A 17,960-nucleotide genomic window follows, 5' to 3' on the forward strand; every position below is an offset into this window, starting at 1 on the left:
AAGGACATGATTCGTACAAGACGGAGGAAATTTAGCCAGTACAACAGGGTTACACTCCTACTCTTTTTGCTTAATCATTACAAAGCCCTGGGAGTTTTACTGACCATGGAGAGTCAAGACCTTGGTTTAATGTCTCATCCGAAGGACAGTGGCTTTTTTACAGTAGACTGTCCCCATCACTGTAGTGGGACATTAGGACTCACACAGACTGCAGGGTGAGTGCCCCCTACTGGTCCCACAAACACCTCTTCCAGCAGGTACTGGCCAGCTCACATCTGCTTATCTTCAGTGGGCTGCCAGTTGTGAATTGCAGGGTGATAGAGCTGCTGCTGATTTAGTAAATATTACCTTGTTTTAAGATTTAGGTTTCTTACATTAAAATGATCTGGATAGTGAAATACAGTATTGTCTTTGAACAGTTACCAAAATTGATTGTTAACCAACTTAGAAGTAAAAAGAAGATAGCTGTGCAAAAAAATAATTCTTGATACTTAAGGGTTGGGATTCCCTGGTCTCTTGCAGCACTGTGCCAAAAGATTAAAATGTAATACTGCAATAGTAATGTTAATAGTTTATTTTAATTCGTTCGAATATTTTTGGAGCATAAAATGCTGGAGGACAGGAAGACTCTTTGCACAAGGGCACATTCAAGGTGAAAGTAAAATAGAACAAATGCTTCCCTATTTACAAGTATTGCTTTCTTATCTTCACAAAATAAGAATTGTCTGTTTGGGAGTGTTTGGGGTTCAGATTTCAATGCTTTTTCAAATCCTCCCTTGGGGATGAAAGCCAGTGATTGAATGTTATAGATGTCAGCTTTCTTCTGGTAAGTATTGCATTCATCACAGAATGGCAGATTAGTGGTCTCTTTATAGACAAGCCTGTTTGTTCTGAGACACGCATGGCTGCAACCACCTTTACAAGTTCCCTGATTTCTTTCTGTAAATTAGCCCCTTTGCTACAGAATTGATAAAATGTGAAAAAAACAGTCTCTAATTGCTTCAGTTTCAGTTGCTTTCATCTGTTTCATGTTTATTCTGAATTCCCAACAAAATCCATTCATGCTCTAGCAAACAAATTTGAAAATCAATTGTTTAGAGATACAGGATTTTATTAACTTCTCTATTGCACTTTACCCTTATCACATATATATATATACTGTATACATTTTAAATATGAATAATTAATAATTTTCTTTTGTTTTCCTAAGGTTGGCTCCATTTATTTTCTTTTGACTCAGCTATATGTTACTAAAGACATCAAACATAAATCTTCCATTTCATTGTTAGTTACACCTTTATCATTTATGAAATCATCCTTAATTAAGGCATAAGTATTTGTTCCTCATCATTTGCTCTTGATATCTATCATTTATTGATTTCACTTAGAAGTTCTTCTGTTAGTGCCTGAAGTTAAACCAAACGATGTCTCAGAACCCAATGATGCTGCAGCCTGTTTAAGGGGGTAAGTTTTTTCCCCTCAAAGTACAGCAGAAGCCTGAGATAATCTAGTCTCACTGAAATTGAATAAAAACAACACCACTCTACTGTTTTCAATATTTCTTTATCATTGTCATAGCCAGAGCTTAAAGCATTTTTTCACCATGACCACTTTAACAGATGAATTAAGTTAAGAAGGGATAAGATCCACCCTGAGGCTTTTAAGAGCTGAATGGATACCAAAGGGTAGCAGCCTCCAGAACAGATCAGAAACAAGCAATCACTTCCGTATGACAGCACGCATGGCTGACCGAAGCACGTAGGGTTTGGGGAGCTATCGCAGTCACCTGGAGTGCACACACATCATGAAGGGGGATGGTGAATGTGAGCTGAAACTGCAAAAACAAGAGGAATCCACAGAGCGTGAGCAAATCTCCAATTCCTCACTGTCAAGCTTTGGCTGGCAGCAACCATAACCTTCTGTTGCTACGGGAAACCACAGCTTTCCCAGGAGTGCACGTATTTTTCCCAAGCCTGCTAGGACACAGTCAGGCCACCTGTCAATGTGCCCTTCCCCCAACTAGGCAGGCAATCAGCTAATCAAACCTGCAAATGCACACCCTGTTTATTCTCTGAAGCACCACTGGAACGGTGCTCTGACATTGAGCTACCACAGATAGCGCTGCGACCTCACGGAGAAAACGGATTCCCGCGCTTGGATCTCAGCTTGGCATTTCAACAGCTGCGGTGCACTGTCCAGCTGCAGCACAACACTCATGCTTTGTGGTTTACTGGAGGAAAGCCCGTGTGTGCTGATGGACTGCTGGTGGGAGGAGTGTGAACCCTTAGCTGTTGAGCATCAGTGTTCGATCTGTGAGAATTAATCATCTCTCACAATTATGTTAATGAAATAATGATGTTCTTGATGTTCACATAAATACATGCATTCACATATTCCATGCCTTCTTTACTCCTGCAAGTTAGCCAAGTGCAACTTCTTGCTATCCCTGCTCCGTGATAATCTGAATTTGACATCCAAATATATGCATCTTGGTTGTATTGATTTTTAGATTTACAAATATTTTAGAAATGTATCTTCTTTTCCTTTCAATTTAACTTCTTTATTCTACTCACTTAAGGCAAATATACAGAGAAGCAACACACAACAAAGTAGTATTGGAACCAGAAGCATCTGTTGCATTTGAATGCTTCTCAGTGTTTTATTTACAATCAAACTCTATGTTAATCCAGATGTTTAGTTCTGAAAACCTTTTTCATAAACCTACAGTACTGTAAAACAAACTATACTGCACATAGTTACAGCAGTTTTGTTTATTAACATTATTAGTTAATTAACAATATTCTAAAATGTATGAAGCAGGATTTTTCAACAAAGAGTTCTGTATTAACCAACTAAAAAAACATTAAATGCATAAAATGTATTTTGTGAACACATTTTTATTTTCAAAACAGATCAAACACAGAATGCAAACATTCCCATACACAACAACCATAAAAATAAAACTGACATCCTCACTGAAAGTCAAACTTGTATGCCTTTAATGTGCATTTTAGCAGCTACATGGATGTAACAGTTTACATAATTGCAACTGCTTTATAATTTACATTAACCTAAACATTTATTTACAAAAACAAAACAGTTTCATGTAAAAATAGAACTGTGTTGAGTAGAGAGCATGTTTTCAGAGGTCATCTATTAATCACAAGGCCTTGTGTGAAATAATCTTCTCAAAATAATTTTGTTTAGTCTACACGCATGGACACACCCATCCACCCCTGCACTAACTGCTTTATCCAATACATGGTCACGGAGGAGCCAGAGCCTATACTGGCCAACAACAGGAGCAAGGCAGGATACACCCTGGACAGAATGCCAGTCCATCACAGAGCAGTCATAGACACATGCACCAGGGCCAATTTGCACAGAAGCCAATTAACCTGCCAGTATGTCTTTGGACTGGGGGGAGGAAACCGGAGCACTGCAAGGATACCTACATGAATACTGGAAGAACATACAAACTCCACACAGATAATACCCCAGGTCCCCAGTGCGGTGAGACAAGAGTGCTAGCCTATGCGTCACCATGCACATGAGCGCATACACAGGAGGGATTTAGAGAAACCAGCATACACTAACCAGCATGTTTTTGAAAGGAGGGAGGAAGCCATAACACCTGGTAAATTCCCACAGGAACACAGGGGAGACTACACAAATTGCACACCGAGCGAGTTCCAGTCCAGAAGCTATCCCATGACTCCTTAGGAGTGAGACTGAGTCTCTCCTTCTGCTGAAACGAAATATTGAAGCCCATGCAGAATTTGTGACTGTTCACGTTTTGACTGAAGTGCTCTATAAAACTGTTAAATGCTCAATGTTTGGGTTGCCTAGTACATTTCTAGAAGATGTTCTTCTGATAGTATTTGGTTTAGTGCTATCACTGCTTGTTTGTGCATTTTACAGCACACAAAAAAAAAAGAAGCTCATAAAAATTATAAAACAATACCTTGACATCTAGTGGAGACGTTAGGAAATACTTCTGTGAAGGAAGGGGATTTTAGGAGACTTTTGTCAAATACTGTAAACTCAAAGCTTCAGTACTTCTCTGTTTGGATAACGTTAACCTCGACATAGTGTATCTCATACGTCTGAGTAGACAATTATTTTAATTCGTCTTCTCGTAAGAAAAATAAAAATCCACAACCAGACATAAATCTGCCGTCTCAACAGGTAAATGTCTTAATGTGAGGAGATGTTACAGTAGGCAGGATACCCTGCTGTGCTCCTAGCTAAGAAGGAAAATGAGAGGTTCGAGAGAAATTTTAACAATTCAGTTGCTTCTTCACTTTTCTAGGCTCTTAACGCGTTCACAACAGTAGGCTAAAATACATTTGTGCGGTCTGCCTTTTCTGTCTGAACGATATGCCTGTCGTATTAATACAAAGAAAAAAGACCCGTGAACTACATCCGTTCTTGGGTATTTCTGGAACAAGGTGAGATTTGTTCCATTACTTCTCACGCCCTTGTTTTGTTTTGTGACACGTGAGATCATTTTATCTGGGTCACTGAATTAGCTCTCCACTTTCGGAGTGCAAATAGCGTTATCGAATGCCTCCAATTTCCGCCTTAGCAGTTTCAAGTCAGCCTTTTAACAATAATAATGAAGATCATAATGCTATGGACATCTAGATATGTGCGATTGTTTTAAAATATTCCACAGTATCTGCGTTGGCGTGCACGGTAACCATATAACCAAATACATTCCCCCCAAAACCCTTAAATTGCACAATGAAAGTTGCAGCCACAACATTTATACAGTATATAGCTAATATCGAATGACATGAATAATAATTTTTCGTCTATAGTTCGTTAATAAATATAGATGGTTACCGCCGACATCTCAGTTATCCAAATTTCCCATTATTTCTTTACCTTTTTTTTTAAGCAGACGAGTCCCCAAGCGGTCGCTTCCGCATTCACCAAGACCTCAGTTTCCATCTCTCACCAAAACAGGTTGAGCCTGATCTGCAGCCCGGGCAAGTGCAGTCCCAGAGAAAACACACTTTAGCCATGTTTCGGCAATTACTCGTGATGATGAGAATGTTCTGATAAAATCTGTTTGCTTTCTCTCGGCAGACGTATTTCAGTCCCTTCGTCTTCGCCCGAGGTGACTGCGCTATATTCGGGATGGAGAACTGTTGTAGAAAATGCATGCCGTGTTTCAGGGTTTTTTGGGACCGGATCTGGCCCGAATTTCATTATCCGGTGAGCCGCCCGGCCGAAATCCGCACCGTCTCAGGTGATGTCAAGATACCATTGCCGAAAGAGAAGCCAGCCCAGTTCTACGAGGCTCTGTATGATTTCGAAGCCAGGAGCGAGGAGGAACTCAGCGTGAAAGAAGGGGATAAATTATCTGTCATCGAAAAGCTTGGAGATTACGTATTCGCCCAAAAACTCTCTGGGTCTTTGGAGTCTGGGTTAGTGCCGGCCAACTACGTGACTGTGATTCGAGATGAATTTACAAATCACCGGTGAGCGCACCTTGTCGCCTTGACTGTTATGTGTCTTCTTGTTAATTTACTTTTTGCTTGTTTTTTTTTTAAAAAAAACTTTTGCAAGAGCCGATTATTTACTAATGATGTGTCGACTGTAATTTAAAAGTTTCTGTAACTGATTCGTTGACAAATGAACATGCAACTATGAATCAAGTACGCACGCATGAAGTTTTATTGAACTGATAAACATGCAACCATCTATTGCTTTTCAGATATTATCTCCATATATCATTAATATTATTATTACATTAAATATTCCTGGTACAACTAAAAAGATATATATATATTAAGATATATATATTATTATTCCAAAGGAAACTGCTGATTGTGTTAATGAAATGATTTGGGGTCAGTTATCATGGCTTTAGGACTTATCATGTATCTCCTTGACAAGTCTTGCAGAGTCTCTAGAACCATCATGGTTTCATGATTCACTTGAGCAACACAAAATAAGAGCAAAGAGAAACAGTGCTATGACCATGACAACATGCATAACTCTCCTTTTGAATCACAGAGATGATGATGACGATTACTTCACCTTTCTAATATTTTTATGCTTGTGAGCTTCCTACCCAATGAAGTCCAGGTACTGTATATTAATAGGTGCAGTAGTGTCTACAAAAGTCTGTTTCATTGCAGACTGGAAAATTCTGTGATATCAAGTAACCCCTCCAAAACAAAGTGGGAAATATGCCAGGAACTACAGTAGTTTCACATAACCTGAATAATAATAGTCTTAGACTTGCTTATCTAGATTAGCTGTAGGCGGTCCAGTATTAAAGATCAATATGACCTGTTAAAACCACTGGTTTAAGTTCATGTTAGGCTAAACTGTTACTTTCAGTCTTAATGACCACAATTGATGAACTAAACTTAACTACACAATTTGGAATTGTATTGCAATCATAGAACCATATTTAACATTTAATTAATCCAGTTGGCACGTAGCACCAACAACATGCAGTTTGTTAGGTTCATTTTTTTTCTTAGAAACGATAAGAACTAACGAATAAAACAAACCTTTTTAGTCAGTGCAAATACTGAGTACAAGCAGCAGTGTTACAGCCCTTGAAGTTTATGCTGATGCTGGATTTACTTGGAAAATAAAAAAGTAAAGCCTTGAAATTCACTTATGGCCTCTGTGAAACTGAACTCCACAATTAGGGCACACTTTGATGAATATTGGGGAGGTTTATTGTGTATACTCAAGTGCACCAGACTTTAAACTGAGAGGTCTACAAATCTTGAAACTCTTTCTGAGACAATTATAAAACAATTATAAAAAAAAATCAATTATATCTGATTTTAAGAGAAGAAACACAACTGTGTTTAAAACTCAGTAGCTCCAAATCCACACTCCACAAAACAGCCATCATGTACAGTAACTTGTAACCATTTTTGTTTTATTTGATTTGAAACTAAACATTATTAATCAATTTTATTGGTAAACATGCCTTTAACGACTGCGTAGTCTTATATTGTTTGGGACCTTTAAATGGAAACACTGCAAATTCAGAGTTTCAGTGAAACCTCTTTAATTTCATGGAGCTCTGCCAAATACCTACAGAACAATAATGTGTCACTGTAATGCTATTCTGATGTTCTGAGTTCAAGTACATGTCACACTCTGGAATAAAGAATGAGGTGTCTGTCTTATCTCGACACTGTTACATTTTTGTACCTAAAAGCTGGGAGATGTTCTTAGGCTCAGCTCTTAGGGCTAGATATGCAGGATTTTGTTGAAGAGAATTATTCTATACACTGTATTTCTAAAGAGTCCTCGATAACTTGTTTATCAATTGTAAGAGGAAGCTTCACTGTCTGGATGAAAGCAAAATGTTTTTGGAGAAAACATACACTAGAGCACTTGCCTTGTGGTAAACCTAGAAAAAGACTAGATGCATAATTTCAAGGCACTTTTTAAGGTTTTTGCTCATTTAACTGTGAATGAAAATCTTCCCCGTTAACTAAAACAATGTGGATAACACACAATCAGGCCTGATCTCATGTCAAAATTATATGTGGCAGCATTTTACTTAAGCTGTTAAATGACTTACACTGGCTACACAAACATTCAGAGTTATACTCCCCCTGGCTGCTATGTAAGTAATTAGTTAGATTTAATGTTAGAGTTAAGTTCTTCTTTATTATGTTTACAGAGAAAATGAGGGAGTTAGTTTTGATATCCTCCTCTCTGAGAGTCTATTCTGTATTAATAGGGATTCCTCCCAGCCAGTCACATTTCAAGAAAGGCTTTGCACTCTAAACTTTAAGTCTTGTGTTTACAGAACACAGCATCATTATAAGTGCTATGTGTAAGTCAATACCAGCAACCGACTCTCAAGTCATCACAACATATTTAGCTGTATTGTCAATTGCAGGCATTTTTAAGGTTGGATGCCAAAGTTCAGTTTTAAGAATTATTTAATAACTTTTAACCACTTGAAAGTTGTACTCCTAACAGATCATTCCTTGGCAACTTGTTCATGCATATTTCCACTAGAGATAATGTTTGAAGAGCCACACAGTGTGAATTACACTCTGCCTGTGGGTGAAACAAACCCATTGTACCAATTTTAATAAATGCTATCTATTAGCCAAAGGCAATTACAGCATAAGAACATAAGAAAAGTACAAGCAAAAGGAGGCCATTTGCACATTCAGCTCATTTGGTTGCTAGTAGTTGATTGATCTGAAGATCTCACCCAGCTTTTCTCTGGAAAGAAGCCAGGGCGACAGCTTCAACAACATGCCTAGAAAGCTTATTCCTGACTCCCACGTGCCTTTGTGTGAAGGAGAGAGTCCTGTTCTCAGTGTTAAATGCAGTTCCCTGCAGTTTCCGCTTATGTACTCTGGCTTGTGTGTTGGAGACCAAGATAAGGTTCTTTTTCCCTGTTAGAGTAGGACATTCTGTTGAACTTTTCTGGTTGCTGTTCTTTGGACTGATTCCAGAGTAGCAATGTTATTTTGTAACATCTTGACCAGCCCTGTGGACAATGCTCTAGATGAGGTCTTGTTGGGGAACTGTCGAATTTCAACATAACATCGCTTGAATTAAATTCTACAGTTATAATTACATAGCAACATTCTGTTTGCTTTTGTATTGCTTGGTATAGAAACTGTTGCTCTTCTGACCTTTGTTGAAATACACATATTTTTAGGTGTAATTACCAGATCAGTGTTTCATATTTACCGTTAAAAGTAAATACTTTTAACTTTAAAATACTTTTAAAGTGAATACTTTTGTTTCCATTTGCTTTTCAGAAATCACCTTGAAATTAGCTGTGTTTATCTCATAGGTTTCCAGAAATTGTGCTGAATGGCCCTATGTGACGAAGTGTAACCCGGCTGTGTGTGTTGGTGGGCGTGTCTTCTTTCAGGTGGTATTATGGGAACATTAGCAGACAGCAGGCAGAGAAGCTGCTTTTGTCATCTCCAAATAAAAGTGGCTCTTTCCTTGTCCGGATCAGCGAGAGTAACAGTGATGAATATTCTATATCGGGTGAGCCTTTTCCTGCCATGTTCTTTTGGAGTACACAGCTGCTGTACGCTTGGGGAAAATGCATGGTTGCTTTCAGTCTTTCCATTTGGATTAAAATCAGCTTCATATGGGAAAAGAGTACAGTGAATAATTCCAAGATGGGATCCGTTACCATACATCATAGCAGGACTTAATTAGTCTATACAGTAGGTTTACAGGCCCTTTCACAGAGGAGGTTTCAGCAAATTTCAGATAGTTACATTTTTATTTGAGGCATTTGATTGTCCCAATGTCCAGACATTATTTGATTTTTGGAAAATAGGATACTACTCCACAAATAATAACAGATTATTATTGAGACAAAAATGTGATTAGAAGAAAACCCATGGTTATCATCTCTGTTTTAACAAAACTGACTCTACTCACATACAGAACTGTTCATAGCCATAAGATGGCAGAAGAGTACTTGTTACTCTTATACAAACCTGGGACTTAGGTATTCAATACTGGAAATGTCCCATATTTCTGTAAATGCTGCTTTCTTGGGAAATGAATAAATAAGAGAATAAAGAGAAATAAATACCTGTCAGGTGAGAATAATTGAATTTAATGATTTTGCTCTCACAAAACAAATAGTGAGACTATACATAAGTGGTTAGACTATATATTACTATACATTAGCGGTTGTAAAGTGCTCCACCTGGAAACATGAATTAAGCTCTGTTATGTTACCAGAAAAAACGGATTCACATTGCACAGTTAAACTGAAACCAAATTACCTGACAGCATACAACAGTTTTCACATTCTCAAAAGGCAGCAGTAACACCATGCTTTTTCAATCAGAACAGCATGGAGAGGTGAATTGAAATGAAAATAAACTAGAAATGAGAATTGAACTAAGTGCTGTGTCTTCCTTTCTGCAGCTCGGAATGAGGGAAAAGTGCAGCATTTCCGAGTGTATCGCTCATCGTATGGTGCATACTATGTTTCTAACAAAAAGCAGTTTGCTACTCTAGAGGAGCTGATCTGCCACTACCAGGCCAACTGTAAGAGTTTAGGAGTGCCTTTTACACAAGCTTGTGTGCAACAGGTATGTACATTCACTGATTACTACAGCAAAGATATATTTTGAGAGCTTTGCAGCCCATTTTAATTGATACATTCCTAACATTTACATTAACAATGTAGAGAAAACTGTCATTATCACACAAATGGAAGAATTGATACTGTATGTTGTTAATCTTCATGTCTTGTTATGAAGCCTTTAAGTGAAGTTGCTCTTTAAAAGCGATACTTGACTAAGCATTTTATATTACTCCGGATTTGATACTGTTTATGAATTTCAATGTTTTGAGTTACTAAGTTCACATGCAAGCAAAATAAAACTGTTGGCAAGCAAATAACTGTTGAAAATATTTTATTATTATGAATTGGTATCTTACTTGGACTGGTAGCTCACAACCACGATAACATTGTGTTAAGTTGTACAAATAGTTATTTTTTAATTTAAATCATAAAGCTATTTACTAAGTGCCTTATCAGTTTTTCCTACTTTATGTATGAATGCATTTAACATAACACCAGTGCTACAGCTAGTTTGTGCTGAAATACTGTAAATAACAACAAGAGAACTGAATCATTAAAACGGTTGCCACTTGCTGTAGTTCAGTGTTTTTTCTTCAATTCCTGCCAGTGTTCTGGATGTGGAGTGAGTAAATTACCTTATAACACTTTGGCCATTGTTTCAATCGCTTTTTCTTCTACTTTGAAAGAAAGGAGCTTTGTTGTGAGATAATTTCATGTGTTAATCCATTGATGTCCACACCACTGATTATCATTTTAATTTTACACTTTGTGTTTGCTGTAAAGGCACTACACTGATAAAAATATGGCATTTTACATACAAAGTGTCATGTATACTGTATTTAACCTTAAGCCTTTGATGTACTCACTAATTCATTTTATTCTGTGTCTCTGAGACATATCACTTTAATAAACCTCTGCTGTACTTTGTAAACTTTGTGAAGACTGTCCACATACACAAAACAGCAATGCAAATGTAATAAGAATGAAAACTGAAAGTAACCAGTACCAGTCTAAAGGGTAGAAAACTGAAGACATAGAAATCTTGCAAATATCTTTTATACAATCCAACTGCACAATGGCAGAATAGCTGGTCGACTGGTGACTCACTTAAAATCTGACTACTAATTTCACAGTTAATGAACTGTGTGACATGATCAGATCTTTTTAAACCCATTGTGCATGAGTGTGGCTGAACTACAGCAGCATGTCTGTTATCGCTTGTCAATCACAATAATAAAGCCCAGCAAGGCTGTGATGAATATGTTTGAATGGCTAACACACATTCTTCTTTGTATTGGGGAAAGAAAAAAAAAACTTGAATCTATGTAAGAAAGCTTCAGGGTTCTAATTGTGAGGGAATCCACCTGGAGAGTTTGTATTTGTGCCTCAATCTGATTTATTTCAACAGATGCTTGGTAAAATAAGAACTTCTGTTGATGCTTACTTGCAGTGCTCTGTCTTCATGTACATTGTTTCTACAGAGGGAGCATTTAAATGCGGACTCCTGGGAAAAACCTCGGGAAGAGTTTGTGCTCCAGAGGAAGCTTGGGGAAGGCCACTTTGGAGAGGTGTGGCAAGGAATCTGGACACCAAAAAAACAAAAGGTGGCTATTAAAATATTAAAACAAGGTGAGCTCTTAATGTGGGAGAAATGTGGAGATGTCTGTCACCCCCACTGTAATTCATATAGTTACAGAAAAAAGTCCAACTTTTTTGCCTTTTTAAAAGGATTAATACATCCATATTGATATAAATGTAAAAAGTACTCACGGTGAAAATAACTTTGTCATTGTTTAACTGTCTGTCTCCGGCCTGGGACTTTTCAGTTTTAGATACATGGGGTAAGGCTGTCAGTCTAACCAATTCCCTATTTCAGGTGGGTAGCTGTGTCAGCATGCGCAGGCTGCCAAGGAACAAGTAATAGGTTTATTCCATGCTGAAAAGAGAAGAAAACAAAACATTTTGGCTGTGGAGTTTTCTTTCTTCTCTTTTCAACATGGAATAAACCTATTGTTCCAATTCCCTATTTGTTTGTTACCCGACCCACATGAATCAGACATGTCAGACGAGTCAGACATGAAGATGAACAGCAGAGCACAGTCTAAAAGGTTATGGTAATATCTCAGGAAACTGCACATAATACACGATAGGTTGGCCCTTACTTGATTACTGCAATAAAATCTCTGCTGGAAGGAATTAGTATGTGTTATTACGGGAAGTACCTCTGTAAAACTTGTTGCTGGGAATAATAGTGCAACATTGACTATGATCTCTGATTTTGTGCAATGTGGTTTCAAATCCTTCTCGTCAGCAGGTTTTTTCTGCTAAATTACCACTTGGAATTGGGTAACTCATTACACATACATTGATACGTATACGTTGATAAGTGTTAATTTATATCTTTCTCATTTTTGTTTTTCTTCCTTGTTACGTAACCTACACACTTGCAGAAAGGTTACAGTATATTTTAAAGCTTGTAAAACAACATTTTCTGAACATTGTACTTCTGGTAGTAATCTATGAAAAATGTGTTTTGAGTGTAGTTATTTTAAGGAAAATATGATGTCAGTGTAGTTTTAAGGAAGTTTCCCAGATATGTGTGCTATGAGATGCAATTTGTTCCTCTTTTAGTGTTTCACTTAATAATGTCTTCAGTAAAAACTAGTCTATTACCAACTTTCACTGAGTCAGATTTATAATTTATACAGTGCAAGGATTCAGTGTGACAGATGTACAGAGGTATGTTTGGCTCAGTTCAGCGACAACTCTTTTGGTTAATCTCATAAGCTACCTCCCACTCCTTCTTCACCCTTGCAAGAGGTTCATGATATACAGAGTAGAAGTCATTTCATTTTGTTCATTTAATTTCTGTTTGTTATTTTGGTATAATAATGTAGTGAAGATTGAACATCATCTCATCAAAACCAGACACACACTGTACCAAAGCCTCTTAAATGTCAGATGCACAAGATACATCGCTGAAATACTTTTTCATACTGATGTCTCCAAAAAGTCGGGAGACCTTTCTGGAATGGTGGCTTTGTACAGTCCCCAGGAGACAGGTGTGAGTCTGTAATGTGAAACAAGCTTGCATGTCTTCATTTCACCCAAGAAGACAAAATCCTACAATCCCAGACTTTAGATAAAGATAAACGTAACCTGGGGACACACAATTAAAGTCATGATGTTGAGAAAATCCAATGTCTGAGGTGTGTTTTTTGGTGAATGTCAAGAGAGGAGCAGTAGTTGTTGGGCACGGTTAGACTTCTCTAGATCCCCTAACCATGGTGATTTCCTGTCATCAAATGGCTAGTGTAGGCAATATTTTTTGAAGAATCACACTCAGTATAAAAAATACAAATAGCTGAGTGCATGTGAATTGAAGCTTGCTAATTGGTGATGATCCCACTCATTTTCCACCCTCTTTGATTTGGTCTTGATAAAGTAATGATTGCATTTCAGGTTGACACGATTAAAATGTACAAAAGTGCACTTTCTTTGTTCTGCGTTCTCTGCAGAGGATATGAAACAGGATGAGTTTGTGAAGGAGGTTCAAGCACTGAAGAGCCTCCACCACCCCAAACTGATCCAGCTGGTTGCGATCTGCTCCAAGGGTGAGCCTGTCTACATCATCACTGAGCTCATGACGAGGGGCAACCTGAAGAACTACCTGACCAGTGAGTAAATGAGGGCTCAGAAAATGAGCTCATACAGAAACAGTCAGAAATACACAAAGTTACCTAAATAAATAGCCGCGGGATTGCGGAAATCTCAGTTGTCAAACTAAAACTAAAAAAAAGAGTTAAAAAATACCAGCATATGCTGTAATTGTGTAGATGTTTGAAACCTGCTTTCTGCTGTAAGTGTGGAGTTTGAAAATGGTCTTTCTATAGTATTTTAACAACTGATCTATAAAAAAGATGGAAGCAATTCTATTATGTTGTGTTAAAAGTACAGTGAAATTATCCATATTACAGTAATGTTCTTGAATTTTTATATCATTCTCTCCAAATAGCACATTTTAATTGTAATTCTTTGTCCTTTGTATTGCCTGTTTCATACTGGTTTTGTTTTTTTCCCTTATTCCCAGCACCCGAGGGACACAGACTGTCCTCGGCTCACCTGGTTTACATGGCTAGCCAGGTGGCTGAAGGAATGGCGTACCTGGAGGACCGGAACATTGTCCACAGAGACCTTGCAGCACGAAACATTCTTGTGGGGGACGACCTGGTGTGCAAAGTTGCTGATTTTGGGCTTGCTCGTATCATTAAGGTAACATGAATGCACCCCAAAGATTTCTCTTTCATTTGATTTCACTTCATGTGCTTTGTCACCAAACCATGACTTTTCAGCTAAAGAATTTCTATAAACTATTGCAGAACTGAGATTCTAATAGAAAGGAGGAAATGTCAGGGATCAACAATAATATTAAAATATTGGTAAATACCCTTTTTCATTTATTTAAATACACCGCTATACTACAGTATATAGCAACACGGTTTAAATTCTAGTAACTCTGTCAAATTATTAGTAGAAATCCAAAGCTAAGTGCAAGAAAAAAGTCAGGACCTGGGAGGGGAAGTTAAAAAAAATCAAAGCTAGCAAGCATTATCAGAAAAAAACATTTTTTAAATGCAGTGCTTATTTTTTTAAATGATATTGATTTTGTTTTGCTGCATTGATTTTGTTTGTGTTTTCACTTCACTTTTCTCCCACACTGACCCCAGCTATAACTTAAATATTGTACTAAAGCTGTAACATAGAATCTAAAAAATATATATAGTCCTGTGTATCAGAAGCCCTGCTTTATCTCCAGTGAAGCATGTTGCCTGTCTGGGCATCTCGGTTTCCTACAGGATAATGTCTACATTTCAAACAAAAGTATGCAAATCCCAGTGAGATGGACGGCCCCAGAGGCTGCTGTTCACCAGCAGTTTTCTCCTAAATCTGACGTGTGGTCTTTTGGTATCCTGCTGTATGAGATGATCACCCATGGAAAGCTGCCTTACGATGGTGTGTACAAGTCTTCCAGATCCTCAGAAATCGCACATGAACACAAACTTTTTACCACACTCTGATGCTTTCTCTAATACCTAATGTTTCAGATATAGGGTGTGTAGAATCTAAGTGCATTCACACAAGTATTATATAGGTTTAGGTGTACATACTGTTTACAGAATATTGGAAACAGGCAAACAAATTAAATATATAGTCTCTCATGGGCTAATTCAGCAGTTAACTGGGTTTCTTTTCTAAGCATTCCCTGAGATAATGCAGCAAGGGGTGTCCTTCAGTTGTGTTCCTTTGCCTGCTGCTTACTCTGTGAAACAGATCTCATTGAGTTAGTTCTGACAGTTACCATGTCTAAACAGGACCAGTCTTGTGGTGTAATAGGTGCAGTGCCTGTTTGATCTGTGCACTTAGAAGTGCATGGTCTAAATCTGTCAAAAAAAATGCTACATTCACGCTAGAGACCTCATCTTTTCTAATGCACCACGAAACCATTCCTTCATGTTGCTTTCCTGTCTTTCCACAGGCATGAGTAACCGGGACGTTTTGGAAGCTCTGGGTAAAGGCTATAGGCTCCCTTGTCCTGCAAGATGCAGCCAGACAATTTACAAAATAATGTTAAGCTGCTGGAATAAAGTGAGCACAAACAGGCCGTCTTTCCATGCCTTACGAAGCCAACTTGACACCATCTACACCAAAATGAACATCAAGACTATAGAAGTCTAAAGAGTAGAAGACTGTTGGGGTAACATAAAGACCAGGGGACTGGGCTGAAAATTTGCAGATTTATACTTTTTTTTATGAAGAGATATGTATAATGATTTTCATACCTAAAAAGGATCCGGTGAGTTTAAATCATAAAAGCTGTCACATGGTCTGCTCTGTAAGGATGAGAAAGAAAACTGCGACCAGAGCCATTATGTCATACCGCTATGGTGTATTCTAATTCAACATTCTCGCTAGCCCAGGAACCGGCTCTTCTCAAATATGCAGGAAAATGTAAGGTAGAAGGTTTCCACCTCTTGTTTGTTTTTTTTTTAACACCAGGAGAAACCATTATTTCCTTGAGAAAATATTGTACTGATTTTTTTTTACTGACTCTTCAAAATATCTATCAATAGAAACCAGTGGCATGAAACAGAAGGAAAATGTTCTCACTGGACAAACAACACATTCAGTACTTTATTACACATTGGGCTTTGTAGAACGTGCCTAACGTAATTTCTTGGCATTTCCTTGAGCTCCAATGTACTTCTTTAGTACTTTATATCATTTATTTTAATTGAACTATTTTAACTTTACCAGCTAGTGCAGATAAAAATCAGTTTATCCCATGCCTATAGGCTATTAATTCCCAAGGTGTGATTTCTGTAATGTGAACAGATTTAACTGTTATTTATGAAATGTGAACATTCTGAACACTTTGAAACCTCTTAGTGTGCAATTGAACTTATTTTTAAAAGGTCACAACATTTAATTTAAATAGGCCCTTTCCATGTATCTGGAATAATTATTTAAGTATTTTGTGTGACAAATTCAAAACAGCACTGCTACAGAATTTAATGAAGTTGTGCTATGGAGCACAAAACAGAGTGGAAATGTGTATGGTGGAATTTCATTGTTACAATTTTTATATCGGCAAAGTTTCTGTGACGTTAATCTGTGACGTTAATTAACCACACAGGCAATGACGAAGCTTGGGTTAGACTGGTTGAGAAGACAAAATCCAAACTTGTTGGTAAGGTATGGACTGGGAGCAATTATTATAACTTACTCAAGCCACTCTCCCTCTATTATGGTGAAGGGAAAGCAGAGAAGCCAGAGCCTGTCCGGGCAAGCAACACGTAGAAGGCAGAGAGCTCCCTAGATGGGACAGACACAGACACAGACACAGACACACACTTGCACTAGGGCCAAGTTTCCCAGAAGCCAATTAACCCACCAGTATGTTTTTGGACAGCTGGAGAAAACAGACCGTTCAAAGGAAACCTATGTGAACTCGAGGAGAACATACAAACTCCATGCAGTGTACACATTAATATAAATGGAAAACAAAATGAATGAAAAAGCCAAATGAGTGTTTTGTATGGTTTGTTCTTTATCTCTCAGGAAATACATTACTACTTAAAAATGGTAATGCATATTTTTTATTTGAAAAAAATAAGAACTTTGTGACTGAGCATGTCTGTATCACTAATTACTTAGCTGCTTGTTTGTATTTTTCCCAGACATGAAGAATAATCCAGTAATTTAGTGCAATACAGGCAGTATTTATATTATGATGAAAATACTTGTGATGATGGCGTATTTTTTTTAATAGGACTGTGCAAGTACTTTATTACAAGATTGTACATTAACAATTAAAGCTTCACCTTTGACTTGATTTGGGGGGGGATTTAAAAGCTGTTTTTGTAAAAATGTTCATTAAATTCAGTTGTCCATAAAGAAATACAATTTTGGATTACAGTTTATTAAAAAAAACGCGCTATTCTATGAACAGATTCCCCAAATTAGCATTTTGTGTGGGGATGTTGCCGCAGAACGGGTGTCTGTAATGGGGAACTGAACTTGAACGATGTGTTAAGTATTTTTAATTTGCTGTAGTTAACCTCTTTACCGCTATCGCCAAACAGTAGCTGCAATGAAGTTTGTTTTGTGAACGTGTTTTGTTTTGCCTGCAAAGTTTCAAATAGCTTTTAGATGGGTGTAGCTGCTGTACTATATGTTATTTAATCGGTAAGTAAATGAGCAAAAGAGCGTTTCTATTGCCGGCACTTTTTTACAAGTACAACAGTCTTTAGCTGGTAGTTATCAAATCGTCAGCTTCGTAAGATTTTACCTGCGTCCTGCTGGGGCCATACATTATTAG

At 37.6% G+C, this 17,960-nt stretch overlaps 1 protein-coding gene across 1 annotated transcript; it reads left to right on the forward strand.

The window, feature by feature from the left end:
- Positions 1–1,196: 1,196 nt before the first annotated feature.
- On the forward strand, positions 1,197–17,540 carry srms (src-related kinase lacking C-terminal regulatory tyrosine and N-terminal myristylation sites). The gene is made up of 8 exons (XM_088937506.1): positions 1,197–5,489; positions 8,894–9,015; positions 9,919–10,085; positions 11,563–11,710; positions 13,600–13,758; positions 14,172–14,353; positions 14,938–15,094; positions 15,618–17,540. Exons 1-8 carry the CDS (start codon positions 5,146–5,148, stop codon positions 15,815–15,817), a joined length of 1,479 nt encoding a protein of 492 aa, XP_088793632.1. The 5' UTR covers positions 1,197–5,145; the 3' UTR covers positions 15,818–17,540.
- The last annotated feature ends 420 nt before the right edge of the window (positions 17,541–17,960 follow it).

Source organism: Atractosteus spatula, chromosome 19, assembly GCF_055471065.1.
Source record: "Atractosteus spatula isolate fAtrSpa1 chromosome 19, fAtrSpa1.hap1, whole genome shotgun sequence".
Taxonomy (NCBI): Eukaryota; Metazoa; Chordata; class Actinopteri; order Semionotiformes; family Lepisosteidae; genus Atractosteus; species Atractosteus spatula.